General features: G+C 50.7%; 1 protein-coding gene across 2 annotated transcripts; it reads right to left on the bottom strand.

Moving 5' to 3' along the window:
• Nucleotides 1-7,277: 7,277 nt before the first annotated feature.
• PLAUR (plasminogen activator, urokinase receptor) lies at nucleotides 7,278-20,885 on the bottom strand. 2 transcript variants are annotated; one of them, XM_029925387.1, is made up of 7 exons: nucleotides 20,761-20,885; nucleotides 19,005-19,115; nucleotides 17,007-17,150; nucleotides 11,418-11,579; nucleotides 10,760-10,894; nucleotides 9,460-9,606; nucleotides 7,278-7,839 (listed from the first exon to the last, which is right to left on the bottom strand). In XM_029925387.1, the coding sequence occupies exons 1-7, from the start codon at nucleotides 20,819-20,821 to the stop codon at nucleotides 7,586-7,588; spliced, it is 1,014 nt and encodes a 337-aa protein (XP_029781247.1). In that variant the 5' UTR covers nucleotides 20,822-20,885; the 3' UTR covers nucleotides 7,278-7,585. The 2 variants fall into 2 exon arrangements, with proteins under 2 accessions (XP_029781247.1, XP_029781248.1); XM_029925388.1 differs by having other exon boundaries at nucleotides 11,418-11,576; nucleotides 20,761-20,884.
• Nucleotides 20,886-21,779: the final 894 nt, after the last annotated feature.

The raw sequence follows: 21,779 nt of genomic DNA on the forward strand, positions 1-21,779 counted from the left end.
GGCGGGAGACCCAGGGGGCAAAGAAGGGCGGGGGGATGATGGATTGGGGGAGGGGGTTGCGACCCCCCCCCAAGAACTGCGCAGATGCGGGCGGGGGGCGTGCAGGGGATGCGGGAGAACGGGAGGGTGCTGGGTGAGGGCAGAGGTTGTGGGTGCTGGGTGAGTGTGAGTGTGTTGGTGGAAGGGTGTGCGAAGGTGTTGTGTGCGGGGAAGGAGGTGAGCGGTGCGTGTGAAGGTTTGGGTGTGTGTGGAGGGGAGTGCTGTGTGAGGGTGTGAGCATCGAGGGAGGAGGAGTGTTTTGTGGGAAAGGTGAGTGTGAGAGGTGTTCTGTGGACAAGTGAGTGCAGGCGAAGGTGTCACATGACAGATTGTGAACTTAGCCACCTAGAGCTTAGGGAAGGGCGGCAGAGGGGTGTCTGGGCAGGCCCCGAATCTCCCAGGCAGGGCTGGGTGGGGCTGGGGTCACGGCCCACCCCTCCTACTGTCCAGACCCAAGAATCCAGTGTTTCCACATCATGCATCACTCTCCTGAAAGGGGCCCCTGAAAGTGAACCAAGGAAGGAAGCGTAAGTCCTGAGCCCCAGAGAGGGAGAGGCTCCTCTGGATGCCTCCCAGGCCCTAGCGTCCAGCTTCCGCACCCCAGCTTCCCCCGCTCTTCCTGCCCCAGTCTCTTTGCGTCCCCCACTTTCTATGTGCCCTTCCCACTTCTCTCCCATCATTGTTGCTGACTCACCCCTCTAGATTTGGGTCCCTTCTCCCTTCTGGGGAGTGGGTCTCCCTGAGCCCACTTCTGTGGGACTTTGTAGACCTGGTACAAGTTTATCACCCTTTGGACCCAGGAAGAGTGAGAAACCAAGGAAGGTAGGTCTCAAGATCTCAACCTCTCTCAGACCCATTTGACAGGTAAACGAAGAGATCCCAACTCTGAACTCCTTGCTCTTTATCTCCATGACTACCAAAATGTTCTACCTCCAGGCCCACCAGGGGACTTAGCTCCAGATGCCCTTTGCCCTCAATGTCCAGCTCCCAGCATCCTCTCTGTCTTCGGGACCCAGACTCCCATTACCTCTGTGTCCCCAGGACCACACGTCTAAGCAACTCCTTTTCTTTTCCATTCTATAAATCAGGGAAAGAGGCCTCATATTCTCTGTCTTAGGATAGGTGGAAGAGAGGTGTCTGACCTGGAGGTGGGAATCTAGGTTAGGGGGGAGGTCGCTAATTGTTGTCTTTCCCCCAAGAAAGGTCCCCTTCCCTGTGGCTCTAACCGATGTCTCCTGCTTTAGATGAAGAACACCCCAGTAAAGGTTGGTTTGGTTCCCATCTGCCCTCTTTGGGCCCCACCCTTTCTCCCTTCCAAGGATATGGGGAGAGTGATGGTCCCGTCCACACTCTATGGTACATCAGCGTGCTTTATCCATGAGGGTTTTCATACAAGTGACAGCAAATCCAACCCAAGTGACTTGGAGAAAGAGAATTGGGCCATGTATAAAAAAGTTATCAGGTACAGCTGGCTTCAGCATGGTCCGTCTGTCTCTCTGTCCTGAGGGTAAATGACTCCCCTCATGTTGCAAGGTGGCTGGCAAATATGCCTGGAGCCACACCTTTCCTTCTCATCTGGAGAGAGAAAAAAGCAAAACAGATGGAGAGGGAGAGAGCCAGACTGAAAGAGATTGGGGGTGGGGGGCGGAGGGAGAGAGAAAGGGGGAGAAGAGGTTTAAGAAGCGTCTTCAGCAGAGTGGGGAAGTGTCTCCAGAAGCTCCTAGAAAACCTCTCATTGGGTTTCATTGTCTCCGACGATGCCACCTGACTTACTGAGTCAGTATCAACAGCCAGGGGAGGAGACGGTGCTGATTAAATTAAATACGAACCACAGGCTCCCCTCACTGAGGTCAGAGGTGAAATCAGCTTTTTAAAACAGAAACAAGGGGCGCCTGGGTGGCTCAGTCGGTTAAGCGTCCAGCTTCGGCTCAGGTCGAGATCTCATGGTTCGGTTCGTGGGTTCGAGCCCCCGCGTCGGGCTCTGTGCTGACAGCTAGCTCAGAGTCTGGGGCCTGCTTCGGATTCTGTGTCTCCCTCTCTCTCTGACCCTCCCCAGCTCACACTGTCTCTCTTTGTCTCTCAAAGATAAAAACACTTAAAAAATTAAAAACAGAAATGATATTGAGGAACCACTGCTGTCCCTCTGTAGGGGGGTGGGCACACCATGAGTTGACCATTTTTTAATTTTTGAAATGTTGGGATAGTACAGACTTAACAAAGTTTAATTGTTGACTAGATATCATTCTGTGAGATAATAGAAATATATATATGGTCTTTGCCCCTGGTTCCTGGCACAGACCTCCTGAAAGCCATGTAATTTCCCGGGTGATAGGAATGTCTTTTCTTAAATAAAAAAAAAACTTTTTAAATGTTTGTATTTATATTTGAAAGAGAAAGAGAGAGAATGTGAGCAGGGGAGGGTCAGAGAGAGAGGGAGACACAGAATCCAAAGCAGGCTCCAGGCTCTGAGCTGTCAGCACAGAGCCAGACGCAGGGCTCCAACCCACGAACCATGAGATCATGACCTGAGCGGAAGTTGGACACTTAACTGACTGAGTCACCCAGGCGCCCTGGAATGTCCTTGGTTTTAACGAGGTGATTCTGGGTGGGCTTCTGGATGGCTCCTAGGAGAGAGCTGATAACTGGGAAGAGCAAGCAAGCCATGATGAGGTGAGAAGCTTGGAATTTCTAGCGCTGCGCCCCCCACCTCCCCCGTCTTTTGAGAAGGGAGAAGGTGAAAAAGGAGATAGAGAATGATCACGCCTATGTGATGAAGCCTCCATGAAACCCCCAGTGTATGAGGTTTGGGGGTCTTCCAGGTTGGTAGATGTGAGAAAGGGTTGGGATAGTGGTGTTCGCGGAGAAGCTGTGCACCCCTTTCCCGTAAACCCTGAGTCTTCCCTGAGTGACCTTGAGTCACTTCCATCCGGATGTTCACCTGTTTCCTTTGTTGTATCCTTTTATAACCAGCTGGCAAATGTAAGTAAATGATTTCCTTGAATCCTATGAGCCGCCCTAGCAAATTAACCCACCCTCAAGAGGGGGTCCTGGGAACCTCTTGAGTTTTAACCGGTGGGTCGGAAGCACAGGTGACCTACCACCTGCACTTGTGATCGGCCTCCAAAACCACAATCTGAGTGTGGTTGTGGGACTGAGCCCCTAACCCGTGGGATCTGATGCCATCTCCAGGCGGATGTGCCCGCGTTGAGATCATTTGTAGGACGCCCAGACCAGGTCACAGAGAACTGCTTGCTGCGGGAAAGACTCCCCCACATTTGGTGAACAGAAGTGTTGTGAGTGTGGCAGCGGCAGTGTGGCAGTGAGGTGCCAGGAGGCACACAGGAGAAAGCCGCAGTAGGGAGAACTGGATTTTTCCATCTACGGGAGGAAGACTGGGTGGTTTTTTTTTTCCTTACACAATCCCTCCCCCTTTTTCCTTTTCAAGAGAATCCTGATTTTGTTGTCATCCACCTTTATTTTTTTCCTTTTTAAAAAAATTTTTAGGGGCGCCTGGGTGGCTCAGTCGGTTAAGCCTCCGGCTTCGGCTCAGGTCAGATCTCACGTTTGTGGGTTCGAGCTCCGCGTCGGGCTCTGTGCTGACAGCTAGCTCTGAGCCTGGAGCCTGCTTCCAGTTCTGTGTCTCCTTCTCTCTCTGACCCTCCCGCTCTCATGCTCTGTCTCTCTCTGTATCAAAAATAAATTAAAAACATTAAAAAAATTTTTTAATGTTTTATTTATTTTTGAGAGACACAGAGAGAGAGTGCGAACAGGGGAGGGTCAGAGAGAGGGAGATACAAAATCTGAAGCAGGCTCCAGGCTCTGAGCTAGCTGTCGGCACAGAGCCCGATGTGGGCTCGAACCCATGAACCGTGAGATCATGACCTGAGCCGAAGCTGGACGCTTAATTGGCTGAGCCACCCAGGCGCTCCATCCACCTTTCTTAAATAGCCAGATGATGTGAGGGAAGCCTCAGGAGTATGGTCCAAATATACTTTGCCTAATATTGTGGTTCCACGTCCTCTTCCAGTGATTGTTATAGGCACAGGTGTATAAAACAAGTCAGGCAAATAAAACGCGAGGGCAAGTCGTCTTGGGACTTTTGGGGTTAAGCTGTCTTTGTTTCAAAAGGGAGACCCAAGAAGAGATGGCCTTTTGTTATTGCCTCTGAATGTGGGTGTGATGTCTGGAATGGCAGCGGCCATCTTGAGGCCATGAGGTGGACAAGCCTGAATGGATCTTTTAGGACATAGCAGAATTAGTCAACTCAGGAACTGCCCTGACTCATGATCTCTTGTTATGTAAGTTAATCAATTTCTTCTTTGTTTCAACCATTCTGAGTTGGATGTCCAGTTACATACGTCCCTGGCCTCCATGTTGCCTCGGATTCATATGGAATATATGGAGGCAGCCCTGCTTACAGATTAAAACATTCCAAGTGATAGTTTTCTTTTTCAGTTGTTCCTCCAACCTGTTCACAACCTGAACAACTGTACACGGTGACTTAGATATGAACTTCTGTGGCTGAAGCAGGGAGGGTCAGAGGCAGAGCCCTGAACCAAACTAGCCCCCATCAGAATCTGCCTGCTACCTAAACTTTTGGAACTGGAATGCAAAGAGTTCTTGGTCCTTGACATTTCAAGGGCATATTTGGTTCCTCTGTGTGAAGCAGAAGGTGGTGGTCTGTGGAGAAAAATAAAGCGTAGGCCCACAAGGGAAATCACACAGTCGGAGAGAGACAGAGAGACAGAGAAATTCTGCAAAAGGGAGCCAGCCTTGATTTCCTGCAGCTTTTCAGTTCTGTTTCTGGTCCCTGGTGAGGCCCAGAGACCTAGCTCTTGCTCAGATTCTAAACTTCCAATAACACTGTCGTTTTGCTTAAGTCAGCTTAAACAGCTTTTATTTCTGGCAACCGAAATCCCTCCACAAAAACCTGGGAGCCATTAACGATGAGGTCCTGATCACAAGCTCCGGGATAGAACCTGATGAGAAATGTATCCCGAGCCTCAATATCTGCTGTTGGCCTTCGTGGGATGAGTATTTCAAATCTCTGATCCTCACTGGAGGGCAGCCAGGGGGTGTAATTCTAGCCTCCAATCTCTGCCCCAGGGTCTCATGGGAGATGCAGTCCTAGCCTTCATTCTTCTCTAAGGCATCATGGGAAATGTATTCCTTCCCCCTCCAATCTCTGCTGTAGGGCATCATGGTGGGGATAGTTCTAGCCTCCCACCTCTGTGGTAGGGAATCATGGGAAAGGTGAAACTACCCTCAATTTTCATTCTAGGGCATCTCAGAAGATGTGATCTTGGCCTTGTCTCTGCAGTAGGGCATCATGAGAGAATGTAGCCCTAGCTCGGTGTTTGTTATAAGATACCCTAGAAGATGTGATCTTTCCTTTCTTCCTTTCTTTCTTAATTACCTGCCACATTCCAGGCGTTATTCTTCTAGAGAATGCGAATACAGTAGTAGTGAGCCGATAAAGGTCTTGCCCTTTTTGAAGACTGTAGTGGGGAGAGTTAGCAAAAAACCAAACCAATGCCAGTTCCTTGAACCAGGGCAGCATAACAAAATGCCCTAGAACTCAGTGGTGGGAAACCCTCACCTTTCTATTTTGGGATTCCTTGGGTCAGGAATCTGAGCAAGGCACAGCAGGGTCAGTGCGCATCTGCCCCACAATGAACTGGGGTCAGAGTGGGCTGGCGTGCACACCTGGGGGGGAGGGGATGGTTAATCTGGGGCTGTAGATCTCAAACATGGGCCCTGGCTGCTGGCTGGTGTTGTGGATCGAATTGTGTCCCTCTTCCCCGCTGAGAAACACGTTGAAGTTCTCACCCCTAGGATCTACGAATGTGACCTTATTTGCAAATAAGGTCTTTGCAGATGTGATTAGGATGAGGTCACCCTAGATTACGATGCGCCCCTAAATCCAGTGACCCGGTGTCCTTATAGAGAGAGAGATTTGGAGCCACACAGCAGCATTCACTGAGAAGGCCATGTGATGACAGAGGCAGGGACTGGAGTAGTGTGGCTGCAAGCCCAGGGGCACCCAGGATTGTCAGCAAGCCCCGGAAGCTAGGGCGAGGCCAGGAAGGATTCTTCCTGTGACTTTAGAAGGAGCTCCGCTGCTGCCAATGCCTTGATTTCCAACTTCTAGGATCCAGAACTCTCGGAGAAGAAATGTCTGTTGCTGGAAGCCATTTGGTTCGAAAGTATGTAGTTACTCCGGAATAGTCTTAGGAAATGAAACAGCTGGGGTTCCTGATTCTACTGCACGTTACATCTGCTGGGGTCCCGACGCCCAGGGTCGCTCCTTCGCCCACTTGTCGGGTGTCTGGGCTGAGCCGGCTGGAACATCTGGGGTTCTCTGCCCATATGGCATCCATGCATGAGTAGCGTGGGTGTCCCCAGAGTATGGCAGTCTCCTCGTAGGAGGACTTTCACATGGCAGCTGGCTTCCCCAGAGCCAGTTTCTTAGGCCTGGACCCAGAACATGGCATAGCATAGCGTCCAGCCCACATTGTATTGGTCGAAGCGGCAGTCGCAGAGCCGCTCAAGGTCAAGAGCTGGAGCTCCTGACCCCCCCTCTTTAAGCCACCATGATGACCACTGGTGATGTGTGACGTGAGGAGGTCCTAAAAGGGTACCCTGTCCCTTACCTGCCCCCAAATACCACGGAAGATGTCTCACCTTTTGTTCACTAGCTATAGGGTCCTGGGGAATGTAATTTTGTCTCTGTGGGTTTGCCTCGGCAAACATGAGTTCTTCAATATTGTGCCCCCAGAGTGCCATTGAAATGATAGCTCTGTCTTTTTCTCGGTCAGTCTGAAGACGTCCTAGGAAATATAGCCCAGCCTCTATCTCCCGCCACCAGGGCATCCGTGGAAATGTGATCCTGTCCTTGTTCCTGGGCACCTCCAGGGAGCTCTGGCCATCAGACTATCCCTTCCATTCATCTCCTGTCTCAGAGCCCCCCTAGGAAAGGCAGATGCTTCTCCTTAGAACAACAAAGTAGTCTTGACCTTTGGAGCTTGGGAGAAGAAACTGGAAGGCGAGTGCTTGGCTGAGCGAGCTGGGGCCCACACGCAGATGCGGAGGTGGTTTGGGGTGGAACCCCACATGGGACGGCTCCTAAGGCTGGAGCCTCAAATGCCTGCATCCTACAATGTGACCCCTAATTCCAGGGTCCCCCCCATTCATCCTCTCAAAGATAGATGCTATGGAGATGGGAAGATCAAGCCTTGTTCAAAGGTACAAAAATCTTTACTTCAGTATAAAATATTAAATAAAACAAATATTAATTAACAATAACAACAATGGGGCAACAATATTAATATAACAAAGCCTCTCCTGCTGGCCTGCAGCCTGTCTCCGCGCTTTTCTCCTCTGGTTCTGCAACTCCGGGAGACAAGTGTCTTGACAGCTCGGATAACGGAGGCCCAGAGAGGGCGGCGCACTGGCCTGAGGTCACACAGCAAGTCTGCAGGGCTGGAAGCCGGGGGAAGGGCAAAGGGCTCCCCTGGATCCCGCCAGGGCAGAGGGAATGTGGGGTTCAGGTCCAGAGGAGAGTGCCTCCCCACAGTCTGGCACTTATAAGCAGGGAGACGGTGAGGCTGAGGTGGGCAGGACCCCGGTGGGGGGCTCCCCCCGTGCGCGGCTGGCGATCCAGGACTGGATGGTTACAGCCGTTTCCAGTACAGCACGAGACGTTGAGATGGGTGAGGCTGAAGGCCTCGGCCACGTGGAGGCTTTGACACCAGGAGGGCGTTACACAGCCTCTCACTGTGTAGCTAGGGCTGCCCAGGCCTGAGGAGAGAGAAGGCTGTGTGAGCTTCCCCGCGCCTGGGGCTGGGCCCAGAATTCTCACCGGGTGACGTGCCACCTTGCGGTGGATGCCACCCGAGGAAAGCAGCAGTTTTAAGTGTGGCCCCTCAGACCCTTCCAGGGGCAGTGTGAAGTCAAAACTGGACTCAGAATAATACTAAACAGCATTTGGCTTTTCTGCTCTTTGAAGTGTACAGTGGGGTTTTCTGGAACCCCTGGGAAATGTGATCCTGCAGCCGACTAAATTCATAAGTGGATAGGAGGATCCAGGGGCGCCTGCGGGGCTCAGTCCCTGAAACGTCCGACTTCAGGTCAGGTTATGATTCCACGGTTTGTGGGTTCAAGTGGCGGGACAGCTCCGACCCTGGAGCCTGCTTCAGATTCTGTGTCTCCCGCTCTCTCTCTGCCCCTCCTCTGCTCCTGCTCTGTCTCTCGCTGTCTCTCAAACATAAATAAAAGTTAAAAAAAATTAAAAAAATAGGAGGATCCAGCTGTCTTCTTTTTTTTTTTAATTTTTATTTTTTTATTATTAAAAAAAATTTTTTTAATGTTTTATTTTATTTTTGATACAGAGAGAGACAGAGCATGAGAGGGGGAGGCACAGAGAGAGAAGGAGACACAGAACTGGAAACAGGCTCCAGGCTCTGAGCTAGCTGTCAGCACAGAGCCCGATGTGGGGCTCAAACCCACGAATGTGAGATCTGACCTGAGCCGACATCGGAGGTTTAACAGACTGAGCCACCCAGGCGCCCCGATCCAGCTGTCTTCTATTAAGCCAGGCATTAAAGAGATTTGCAAAATGGCAGGACAATGCCAGTCTTCTCATTAAATGTTTTTGTTGTGGAAAATGGCCTTAAATTTTTTTTAAATGAAAATCATGTTCAGAAGGAATGAGGTTTTATTTTAAAATAAATTAATAAGTACATCTTTTTTTTGAATTTTTTACATTTTATTTATTTTTGTAGTCAAATGCTCTACCACTGAGCTATACCCCCTACATTTTATTTATTTTTGAGAGACAGAGAGAGACAGAGCAGGAGCAGGGGACCGGCAGAGAGAGAAAAAGACCCAGAATCCGAAGCAGGATCCAGGCTCTGAGCTGTCAGCACAGAGCCCGATGCAGGGCTTGAACCCACTAACCGTGAGATCATGACCTGAGAGAAGTCGAACGCTTAACCGACTGAGCCACCCAGGCGCCCCTAAATACATCTCTTAAAAGTTCTCAGTTTTCACTTCTAATGCAGTAAATATCTGTAGATACCATGGACATAAGTAATAGTTTTTAAGAGCATCAAGGAATTTTGAGATGAAAAACGTGGGGAACCACTGGAATAGAGAGACCAGCTCCGGACCATACAGGATGAAGTCTGTGATGTCCATAGGAAGTCCCACCCACTTGTGGGAAGCCACGCCCCCCAAGAAGCCTACATTTGTTGCTGAAACACCCACTTCCTAATGGAAGCCCTAATTCCTGACTACACTTTGCACCCTCCTGAGGGTGGTCCTACCTTTTCCACAAGAAGACCCACCTCTATTAAGTCGACCTGTAGCCGACAACCCCCACCCACAAGGATCCTCTCCCAGCCGCCTAGAGGGACTCACCATTGGTGCCGGTGGCTTCCAGACATTGATTCATGGGGCCTCGGCAGGCAGTCAGGGAAGTCTCTTCCGAGGAACACCCATGGGTGCTGTTCCCCTCACAGCTGTAACACTGGAGGCCATTCAGCGGCAGGTTTTGAAGCTCCACGACTTGGGAGGAGACAAGGACACAGAAGCCAAGGAAATTAGCGGGGTCTGGGCAGGTGGGGTGGGGGGGGTGTCCTTTGTATTATTACCTCCCTGCGTCAGGTCGCAGACTGAGATGTTTTGGAGCCACCTTGTGGTCAGGCATTTGAACGGCACTCTCTTCTGGCGGGTTCTTTACAGAACCTCTGAGAGAAATCCCACCTCCCGGCTCCTCCCCAGCCCCCCCCCCCCCCCCGCCCCCAGTTCCCCATCTGACCAGGCACTGAGCAAACAGCTCAGTCCCTGCCCTAGAGCACTTGCCATTTACAGCGACACTGTCCAGTACGGTAACCACTAGACAAGCGTGGTTGTTTACATTGACACTGAGGTTAATTCATATTAACTAAAATTCAAAATTCAGCTCCCATTTCAAGGGCTCAATAGCCAGATGAGGTCGTGACTACCATATTGGAAGGGACAGATATAGAACATTTCCATCACTGTGGAAAGTTCTGTTGGACAGTGCTGATTTATAGAGACAGAATAACACAAAGGAGCTAAATTATACTGGAGGGGAGGGATGTGGAAAATTTCCCCGAGGACCACACTTTAAAGCTGAGACCTAACAAATGAGAAGTAGCTAGCTAACCAAACTCCCAGGGGGAGAGGTGTTCCTGGGGGACTATACTGCATGTGCAAAGGGCCTGAGGCAGGATGGAGTTTGGCAATTGCAGGGGAAAATGTGGACCATGAGGCAGACAGGTGCTGATTACATAGGGCATAGGATGGCCTTTGGATTTTATTCTGAGAGCAAGGGGAAGTCGCTGATGCGACTTCAGGAAGGAGGGGGCCATGCTTGTTCTGGTTTACATTTTTAAGAAATCACTCTTGCTGCTGTGTTGGGCATTGACAGGACAGGAAGCCCCAAGGTTACTGTAACAATGTAGGCAAGGGATCCCGGTGGCTCAGACCAGGGCGCTGAGCAGTGGAAGGATTCCAGGAAGCAGAAAGCAGGAGTCTGGGTAAAGGTTTGATGGGCTCATAGAATTCCCACACAATTTGAGGAGGAGGGGAAGACCTAGAGAGGAGGCGTGGCCTGTGAGTGAGTGGCAGCAGCCTGGCCACGCCTCCCCGCCCCGACCCCAGGCCTCACGTGGCGGCATCCCTTGCCCCTCACCTGGGCCCCCGTTGCACTTGGTGGTGTTACAGCACCGCAGGAAGTGGAAGGTGTGGTTGTTGTGGAAGCCGGTGGGGCCTGGGCAGCCAGGAAGGTTGCCACAGCCGCGGGTGTGGTGCTCATCCCGTAGACTGCCTATAGGGGGCAGAGAAGAGAGGTCAGACTACTGGTGAGGGCAGAGACTGGGTTGGCCCATGGCTCCAGTCATCTGTCCATTTCCTGCTTCACTGTTCATCATAGGATCCTCATTTTATGTGGGGCAGCCATTATCTAGCCAAAAGACATATCGTCCACCCGCCATGGGTGCAGTCATGTGACTAAGTTCTGGCCAATGGGATACAAACAGAGTTTATGGGACCTTCAGGAAGGAGAACCCTCACAAAAGGAAGAGTGCCTATTTTTTGTCCCTTTTTCTCTTCCTCCTGGAACTTGGACATGAGGCCTGGAGCTCTGGCAGCCATCCTGGACTATGAGGCAATCTTGAGAATGGAAGGAACATATAAGAAATGAGAAGGCATCTGGGTTCCTGGTGACTGTAGAACTGTCTTAGTGGCCCAAAACTTGGTATCATTCGATCTTTGTGTGACAGAATTAACTTTCTACCTTGCTTAAATGCTTGTTATTCTGGAGGAGGAGCTACTGGTAGGTTGGGGCTCACCTTCCAGGGTCCGGTGGGTCACCACCTCCAGGCACTGTTCTCCAGGGCTGCGGCATTGCAGGCTCTGGGTCCAGCCTCTCTCACAGCTCAGGTCTGATGAGGCGCAGGAAACACATTCAAGGTAACGGCTTCGGGTTCGAGGAAAGGAGGGAGCCCGACCTGCTTGGGGAGGGTTGGGAGGGTAAGACTCCATGGGAGGGTCCAGGAGATCTAGTTCCCTTGAAGACTCACTTTACCATCAATTTGTCTTCATCTCACCCTTCAGGCAATCATCAAAGCCCTGCCTACCCCACCTCCTGAATCTTTCTAGAATCCAATCCCTCCTTTCCAGCCTCAGGACCAAGTCAGACTTCCTTCAATACTAGGTTTCTCTCTGGCCTTCTGGTTTCCATTCTTGCCTCCCCCACCCAACCCCTCCAAGTGCATCCCCACTTAGCCCTAGAAGGATGCTTCTTCTTCTTCTTTTTTTTTTTAACATTTATTCATTTTTGAGAGACAGAGTGCGGATGGGGGAGGGGCAGAGAGAGAGGGAGATGCAGAATCTGAAGCAGGCCCCAAGCTCTGAGCTGTCAGCACAGAGCTCTGAAGGATGCTTCTAACACTCGAATCTGACCCCTCCTCTGCCCTGCTCAAAACCCCTCCATGGCTCCCAGTGCCTTCAGAATAAAATCCAAGCTACTCAGCATGGTGTTCAAGGCCCTTCAAAGTCTGGGTCCTAGCCACCTCTCCTGCCTCATCACCCTCCACCAGCCCCTCACACTCTACCTCTCCACAATTTCCCATAGTCCCTGAATGTACAGGCTGACTGGCACCCCACCTTTGCCTAGAGCATGCTTCCTTGCTCCCTCCTTTCCCTGTCTCTTCCTAGTCATTCTTCACGCATCATCTCAAATTTCACCTCCTCTAAGAAGTCCACCCTCACCTCCCAGGCTGGATCAGGTGCCCCTCCGGGCTTCCCTTCCAGCCACGCCTGCTTTGGGTCCTCCAGGTCTGACTGGACTCCGAGCCCCCGGGGGTCGGGCCGGGGCTGTCTACATCATTACCATGTCCCAACACCATCCGGCACAGGGCCGGGGTCAGAGAAGATATTCAGTGAATATTTGTGAAACGAATGACTCAACCATTGCTCAAAACCCAGCTCTTGTTCCTCGTGGTAGCCAGTCTCCAAGACAGCACCTGACGACCCCCTGGTGTGCACGCCCTTGAATGTGGGCTGACCTGTATAACTAAGAGGAATACTGCGGAAATGATGGCATATGACTCCTGTGCTAGATCATAAAAGGCTCTGCAGCTCCTTCCTGGCTCTTTGGGTTACTTGGTCTGGAGGGAATCCAGGATACTCAACTACTCCAAGTACTCGTCTACATGGCGAGGAACTGAGGCCTTTGCCCAGGTCATGGGATCGGATCGTCCGTGGGAGTGAAGCTCTCTTTGGAGCCAGCAGTCATCTGGACTACAACCTCATGAAAGATCTAGAACCATCTATGCAAGTCACCTCCAGATTCTTGACCTTCAGAAACTTTGTGAAATAAAACACGCTTAACTTTGTTTCGAGTTTTGGGACAATCTGCAATGCAGCCATGGGTAATTAATATCCCAGGTGTGTCAGGGATCCAAGCCTCACTTGATCGATCTGTGGTAACTGCCTCTCACCCATTCTGGTCCAGGCCAGGTGGATGAATTATTTTTCCCTGGAAACACCATAGCCATTCTTCTGCCCAGGCTTTGGCTCACACCATTCCTGAGCCTGGCATGCCCTCCCCGTCCTGACCCCAAATATCTAAGTGGAGTGGGGGCCAAGTCTTCCAGGAGAGCGAGGCTGACTCGGCCACTCTCTTAACTGGCAGGCCAGCTGCTGGAATTAGGTGAATCACTTACATCCAAAGCCAAAGCTTCCCCAACCTTAAAGAAAAATAAATGCCAACATCAACTTCCATGGGAAAAATAAAAAGCACGGCCATCATACTACTCTAGGGTTCCCTGGTGAACTCTTCCGTGTCACTCTTCTAAATGGGGGTGATCCTCAGGGCTCTGTCTTAGGCTCTTTTCATTTCCCACGGGACACGCTCTCCCATGGGGATGCTATCCATTGACCTGGCTTCATCTCTATGTGTTTGCTGGGAACTTATTCCGACCAGGACTTCTCTCTGAGCTCCACACCCGTACACACACCTGCCTCCTGCAGGCCCCCTGACCACCTCTCAAACACCTGAATTTCCACATGCTCCAAGGGAAGCTCTCCATCTTCTCCAAAGCAGTCCTTCTCTCCTGAATTCCACATTTCTCAGGTGGCCCCATTCTTCAGACCCCCAGGGCAGAAATCTGGCAGGTTCCTGGATCCTCCGGATCTAGCATAAATCTGGATACTTCTAACTGCCCTGTGTTCTAGTTCTTTAATCCTTTTGCCCCACTGCTTTTGCTCTCTATTAAGCCCATCTACTGAGTTCTTCATTTTAGTCACTATTCTGTATTTCCTGTTTGAGTCTTTAAAAAAATGGATGCCACATTTCTGCTAAAACTTATCATTTTCTCTATTTCTTTGATCAGGGCCATTGTAAATTTCCCTGCCTAATAACCCCACTGTCTGAATCGTTATGGGTCTGTTTCTACTCTTGGATTTTTCTCTTGGTTTCCTGTTAACTGGTCCTTTTTATTTTCTTCGGGATACCTTGTAAGTTTTGATTAAATGCGAAACATCACAATGAAAATTTGTAAAGGCTCTAAAAAATATTATTTTCTTCCCAAGAGGGTGAGGTTTTCTTCCTGCTGACGATCAGATGTAGTCTATTTCAGTTTTGCCCTTACACCAAGGTGTGCACTGAGAGGAAAGCGTGGGGTGGTTACCAAGGCCTCTCTCTCCAACTTGGCAACTTTGGTCTCTCAAGCATCATATGCCTGCTGGAATCCTTGCTCGGTTCTGTGGCTTCCCAGATACTATTTTCTGCTGAGTTTCTTGGAGTCTCACTCTATGCACATACAGCTTGCCAATGACTTAAAAGAAATTTGCAGATTTGGGGACTCCCTTTTCTGTGTTTCTATGTGTTTCAGGATTTTGCCCCTCATTTTCTAGACACTCTGGCAGCCCCAGACTCTAGCCCTTGGCTTATCAGTCTAGTGATGCTCTCCCTTACTTGGGTTCTACTTCCCCTTGACAGCAGTGAATTGGAAAGTGCACTCGAGGAAAAAACCAGCTTGTCTGCATAACTCGACTTCTGCACTTCCCTTATTTCAAGGATTGTAGCATCTCATCTGCCTCCTCTCTTCATTTATTGCTCTCCAGTGACCTCAAATAATTATTTATAATTTGTCCAGCTTTTCTGCTTGTCATTGGCAGATTAGTCCAATACATGTGACTTCATCATGACCAGAACTGCAAACCAACCCCTATGTCTGATCCACTAAGTCCTGCTCATCTACCTGCTAAATAGTTCTTTTTAAAAAAATATTTATTAATTTTAATGTTTCATGTATTTATTTTATTTGTTGGAGAGAGACACTTACAGAGTGAGCAGGGGAGGGGCAGAGAGAGAGAGGGAGACACAGAATCCAAAGCAGGTTCCAGGCTCCAAGCTGTCAGCACAGAGTCTGATGCAGAGCTCGAACCCACAGACTGTGAGATCATGACCTGAGCTAAAGTCAGATGCCCAACTAACTGAGCCACCCAGGCGCCCCTATTTATTTATTTTCAGAGAGAGACACACACAGACAGACAGCATGAGTGAGAAAGGGACAGAGGAAAGGAGAGAGAGAGAGAAAATCCCAAGCAGGCTGTCAGCACAGACCCTGATGTGGGGCTCAAACTCACAAACCTCAAGATCATGACCTGAGCTAAAACCAAGAGTCAGACGCTCAACCGACTGAGTCACGCAGGCACCCCATCTGCTCACTAGTCTGTCTGCATTGCTGACATTCCAATCCAGTCACCCTCTTCTTCATCTGGACAACCACAGCCATCTTCAAGCTGGACTTTCCTCATCGCCTCTCCCTCCATCACTGCTTCCCGCTGGGGTCAGAATAATTTGCTTAAAAATCCAAATCTGATGGTGGCATTCTGCTTAAAACCCTTCCATGACCTCCCTCTGTTCCCCAGACGGTCTATATTCCTCCCCACAGCCTAGAAAGCCCTGTGTAATAGGACCTGCCCGGTTCACCAGTTTCTCTTGCCCGTTGTTTTACTTCCTCCAGCCCTGCTACCTTCTCCCACCTCTGGGCCCAGAAAACCCTTTCCACCGTCTTCTCAACAGTCCAGCTCCTACTCATCCCTCAAGATCCAGCCTAGTTGCTGCTTCCTGTAGGAAGACTTCCCTGACCTGAGCCCAGTATCTCCCCTCGGGTCCCACAGCCCCAGCTCTTCATTCCGCCCAGCCCCGATCACTCTGCCGTCTTTTTCCTTTATATCAGCCCTGAAAGTTCTGGACCCTGCTTTCCCATTACGGCTCTGACTCCTCTGGTCTGTTTCCCCTGTCAGAGTCCTCACTCCCTCCACCCCCCGTGCTTCCCCATCCCGGTGCTCATTAATCTGCGCAGTCACTGTCTGGTGTGGGTCTCTCCCCCCCCATTCCCACCCCACTGGGCTTCCAGCCCAGGCCCAAGACTGTCCTGATCACTTCTGTATCCCCAGTGTCACACAAGTACAGGATGGGGTTTAATCAAGTATTTCAGTCACCACATGCGGGATAAAATGGCCTTAGAAATGAGGCTGATATAGTTTTACCACTTATTAAATTTCTGAATTGACAGCTGCTGCTGCAAGCCTGCTGGTGGACCCCTGGCCACTCCCAACTCTGTGTTTATTTACTTTTTAATTTTTGGTGATGTTTATTTATTTTTGAGAGAGACAGAGAGAGTGAGAGTGGGGGAGCGGCAGAGAGAGAGGGAGACACGGAATCCCAAGCAGGCTCCAGCCTCTGAGCTGTCAGCATAGAGCCTGATGTGGGACTCAAACCCACGAACCATGAGATCATGATGTGAGCTAAAGTCAGATGCTTAACCAGCTGGGCCACCCAGGCGCCCCCCCAACTCTCTCTTTAGAACCCTATGCTCCCAAGATTCATCAGCTAAGGTGGGGGGATGGTGGTGCTCCAGGAGTCTGTTCTGATTGGTCAGTGCCTTATGCACTGACTGATATTCTTAAATACTTTGTTGAATATTACCTACAATTAGAAGAATTAGCTGAGTCTACTCAATTACTAGTGCTTCCCTGAAGCACATCTAACAGAAAGATGATGCCAGTGTCCCTTCCTTGAAAATGAATATCGGACTCAGTCTGCGCCAACAGAAGACACTTTGAGATCAGGATGGACGAATAGGAAACAGTGCAAACGCAGGCGCTCTGCTTCCTGACGTCACTGTGACTGGTCTGGACTCCACCAGTTTCCTTCCTCACCAGGTCCAGAAAGAGGAACTGGCACGCATGACCACAACATGGATTCATTGCTTCTTGCCCCTCCTGTGGGAACTTAAGCCTTGCTAAGTCTTTTTGCTAAATGGGTATTTGCATCGGGACTGGTGGGGACAGGATCGGGAGAACGAGGAGTTTTGGTCCGAGATGGTGGGGGGGTCGGGGATGGCAAGGGCTGCCCAACTCACCAGCAGGGGGTCGGTTGCACAAGTCAGACCCACACACGGCCTCCGTAAGAGTGATGATCTGCATGCCTGTCCGATAGCTCATGGTCCTGTTGGTCTTCTCCGGGTGAGCACAGCCTCTCTCCACCACCTCCAGCTCTTCACCTCCTGTGAGGAATGTATCTTTGTCACCCCAAAGACTCCCCTGTGCCCAAGCAACCACTGATACGCCTGGTCATAGAGTCACCCACTTCCGGTGCTGATCCCCGCCAGGCTTCTTCTCTTGGGTCCATTGGTCCCCCCCTCCCCCTCCCACCACAGAAAGCCGACTCTATCTTATTGGCAACACTGTTGCAGAGACCTTCTGGATTCATCTACTCCTTCTGCCCAGCTTAGTGATTTTAGCAGCGAGATGGATTTTTTTTTTTAAGTAGGCTCCATGCCCAATGCCGGGTTTGAATTCATGATGCTGAGATCAAGACCTGAGATCAAGAGTCAAATGCTCCACCGACTGAGTCACCAAGGTGCCCCTCTACTAGGAATTTTTCAAGGAAAACGTTACAAGCTTGCCAAATAGTATAAAAGAGTGGTATCATAAATATTGTGTATTTATTGCCAAATTTTATAAAATATTAGCATTTTGCCATATTTTGTTTCAGATATTTAAAAAAATTTTTTTTAATGTTTTATTTATTTTTGATACAGAGAGAGACAGAGCATGAGAGGGGGAGGGGCAGAGAGAGAAGGAGACACAGAACCGGAAGCAGGCTCCAGGCTCTGAGCTAGCTGTCAGCACAGAGCCTGACGCAGGGCTCAAACCCACGAACGTGAGATCTGACCTGAGCCGAAGTCAGAGGCTTAACCGACTGAGCCACCCAGGCGCCCCTTTGTTTCAGATATTTTTAAGAAAGAACTTAAATTTAAAAGATACATTAAAAAATTTTTTAATGTTTTTTATTTATTTTTGAGAGAGAGACACACACACAGCATGAGCAGGGGAGGGTCAGAGAAAGAGGGAGACACAGAATCCAAAGACAGGCTCCAGGCTCTGAGCTAGCTGTCAGCACAGAGCCCGACGCTGGGCTCGAACTCACAAACCTCGAGATCATGACCTGAGCCGAAGTCGGACGCTTAACCCACTGAGCCACCCAGACGCCCCTAAAGGTCATGATCTCACGGTTCGTGGGTTCGACCCTGCATCGGGCTCTGTGCTGACAGTTAGCTCAGAGCCTGGGGCCTGCTTCAGATTCTGTCCCTCTCTCTCTGACCCTCCCCTGCTCATGCTCTCTGTCTCTCAAAAATCAATTAAAAACACTTAAAAAAATTTTTTTAAAAGATGCATTTAAAGTCTCCTGATCACTCCCCCAAATCCCATTGCCCTTATGCCCTGTCCAGAAGCTACTACTGGTATAGATCATTCTCATATTTGGTGTGCCTCACATATTACTGTTGATTTGGATGTTGTTTACTTATTGTATATTGTTACATACTATTTATATTAAAAGCTATCATACTCTCTAACAGGCTTTTTTTTCTCTCAACCTTATTTTTTGGAGATGTATCCATTTTAATGCCTACATCTCTAGTTCCTTCATTTACACTGCCATGCAGCATTCCATTGCATGATTATACCATGTTTCTCCTCTGCTGACGACTAACGCATATTACAAACCTCACTGCTAAGAACTTCTTATACATGTGTCTCTGGGCACACGTGTCCAAGATTCTTTGGGGTTTCTATACTCCTAGGAGTTGAACTGCTGGCTGTAGGGTATGCCAATATTCATCTGTATGAAATACTGCCAAATTACTCTTTGCAGTAGATGCACCGATTTAGCCCCACTATTCACAGGGTCTGTGGACCGACATTCTCCTCCATCCCAGCTTTGTCAGTTTCTTGAACGCTCGTCAATCTGGTGGGTGTGAAATGGGGTCTCCTTGTCTTTTTCCTTTGCATTTCCCTGATTACTGATGAAATGAAGTTTCTTGGTCCCTCGGGGCCCTCCGAGTGCAGGATCTCACCTTCCCATATGCGCATGAAGGTGGTCCTGCAGAGGTCCTGGCCCAGGGCACACTCTTCCATCTGGCACTTCTCATTCCTCCCACACACCATGCACTGCAGGCCCCAGGAGGCTGGGCGAAGCGAGAGGAGAGAAAAGATTGTTATAGCCCCGAGCCAGGGTCCCCCCTTGCCTCTTCATGCCCCAATACCAGGACCAAGCGTCCAGGTCCTGTGCACTCTAGTTCGTGCTCCGCGTTCTGCCCGACCTTTGGTTCCAACACTGGGTTCAGGCCAGCCGTGCTTCCAGTCTAGCTCTAGCCTCACGCTGCATCTTTGTCCCCCTACCCTAAAGTTCTAGCCCCGCCCACAATATTTCTCTAAAGTCCCGTCCTGGCTCATTTTCCCTTGAATTGTGTACCCACGCAGGCCCAATCCTGAAAGTCCAATCCTCACCCTCTGTCCATCCGGGCGGTCTAGCCCAACTCCAGTTTAGGTCCTTTCCACCACCTCACCGGCCCTCGGTCTCTTCTGCCTCTCAAGCCCTCCCAGGAGCGGTCTACTCTCACCCTACTGCAGCTGATCTTTGTTCTACCCCAGTTCTCCATGCCTCCCACCAATATCCCCTCATTAACGACCCCAAACTCTACTCCTTTCCTTAGCCTCTCCCCAGTGTTCTCTCCTAGACCTTCAGCCCAGGCCAAAGTTCTAACTCCGCCCACCAGCCCTCGGGACTTTCTAACCCCCACTACAGTAGCCTCTGTCGAAGCTCTCTCCCGCCCACCGGCTCCTCCCCCGAGGTTCTCGCCCCACTCACAGGCTCCTCCCTCGACGCTCTCTCCCCGCCCACCGGCTCCTCCCGAGGTTCTAGCCCCGCCCGCTAGCCCGTCCTGCGGCGATAACTCCGCCCACTAGCCCCGCCCCAACTCCGATCCCCGCCTACCAGGCCTCCCCTACTGGGGTCCCTTACCCACCCCAGATTCTCAGTCCTCTGTAATCATTACTCATTCTTGGCCACGAATGATTCGGAGAGTTTTCCGGGTTATTCATTGTCGAAACACCCCGCAACCCCCCGCTCCCGCCCCGCCCTGACTCAGTTCCTTCTCAATTTCCTCTCGCTTTTCAACCCTCTCCGGTACATTTCCCGGGAAAAGGAGTAGAGAAGGTAGCCTTGGCTAGGGGATAGTGAAAGCGAAAGGTCCTCGAGGGACAAGCCCTGGATCCCAAGCCCCTGCCTGTGCGACGTTCGGCCTCTCTTTAGACCTGTTGTAAAATGAAGCTCCGACCTCCCTGCCTTTCACGGGGCTGGTCGGTGTCGGGGGTCCGCCCGACAGTGGAGAGCTCTGTGCAGCGTTCCTGCGGGATCGGAATCCCTCTAACTCGAGGACGGGCTGTGTGACCTCGGTCCGGTTACTTAACCTCTCTGTGCCTGTTTCCTCCTCTGTGAAGCAAGGCTAACTAAACTAGTTCTGTCCGTCCAGTTTGAAATTCCAAGGAAAGAGCCGAGAAGAGCGCCCGGAATAAAGAACGCACTCATTCAACGGTGGCTGTGGTTAAATAAATGGCCTTCGCTCGACTAATATTGCCTGAGCACCTACTGTGGGCCGGGCGCGGTGCCATGTGGGGCTGCAGATAGCAGGAGGATTATTATTTGAGTGGGGAGGGGGTGCTGAGCCCTCGCCCTCCGACTCCTCAAACTCCGCGCCCCCTGCCCTTCCCCCCTCTTCACTAAATTCAAGACGCAGCTCCCGGCTCAGATGGCCGGTCTCCAGTCCCTACCTGGAATGCAGGTCTGAACCAGCAACGGCAGCAGCGGCAGCAGCAGCGGCGGGCGGCCCATGTCTGGAAGCAGCTCCTGTCTGCGGCCTCACTGCACCTCTCAGTCCGGCCCCGGGGAAGGAGAGTTTTGTGGCCCCAGGGCTCCTCCCAGAGATTTTGCGAAAGAGCGAGTCAGGCCCAGATGCGTGGGTGCCTCCCCCGCCTCCCGCACTGCCCCCCCCTCAAAAACTTCCTTTGCCAGGGCGCGGCCAGGAGTAGGGGCGCTGGCTCTGCTCTGACTCATGTGGCCGTGGTCACAGCTGTCTTCAGTCGGCCAGAGGTGCAAATTTCAATTCTCCTTCTTCCTGCTGTGGGGCCTTGAGCGAAGGACCTCAGCATGCCTGCTAAAACTTCTACTGATGGGCTATTTGATCATCAGTTACTGTTAGGATTTTTGTTAGTTTTGTCAGGAGGGATAATGGTGGTGTGGTTAGTGGGGGAAATGTCTTTATCATCAAAGATGCACGCTGGAATATCTGGGGGTGAAATAATGTGTCTAATTTGCCTTGAAATGCTTCAGCCAAAAAAGTAGATCTTGCTGTTATGAAAATGGTTTTGCGGTTATGGGAGAAATTGTTCTTAGTTTTTACAGACGCTCACTTAAATATTTAGAGGTGAATGTCACTGATGACTGCATTTACTTTAAAATGCAGTAGAGGGGGCACCTGGGTGGCTCAGTCAGTTAAGCGGCTGGCTTCGGCTCAGGTCATGATCTCACAGTTTGTGGGTTCGAGCCCCGCGTCGGGCTCTGTGCTGACAGCTAGCTCAGAGCCTGGAGCCTGCTTCGGATTCTGTGTCTCCCTCTCTCTCTGACCCTCCCCTGCTCACGCTGTCTCTCTCTGTCTCTCAAAAATAAATAAAAGACATAAAAAAAATTTAAAACGCAGTAGAGGGGCACCTGGGTGGCTGGAGGGTTGAGGTTAGACTTCTGACTTTGGCTCAGGTCATGATCTCATGGCTGGTAGGTTCGAGCCCCGCGT

This window comes from Suricata suricatta, chromosome 16 (genome assembly GCF_006229205.1).
Source record: "Suricata suricatta isolate VVHF042 chromosome 16, meerkat_22Aug2017_6uvM2_HiC, whole genome shotgun sequence".
In the NCBI taxonomy this organism is placed as follows: domain Eukaryota; kingdom Metazoa; phylum Chordata; class Mammalia; order Carnivora; family Herpestidae; genus Suricata; species Suricata suricatta.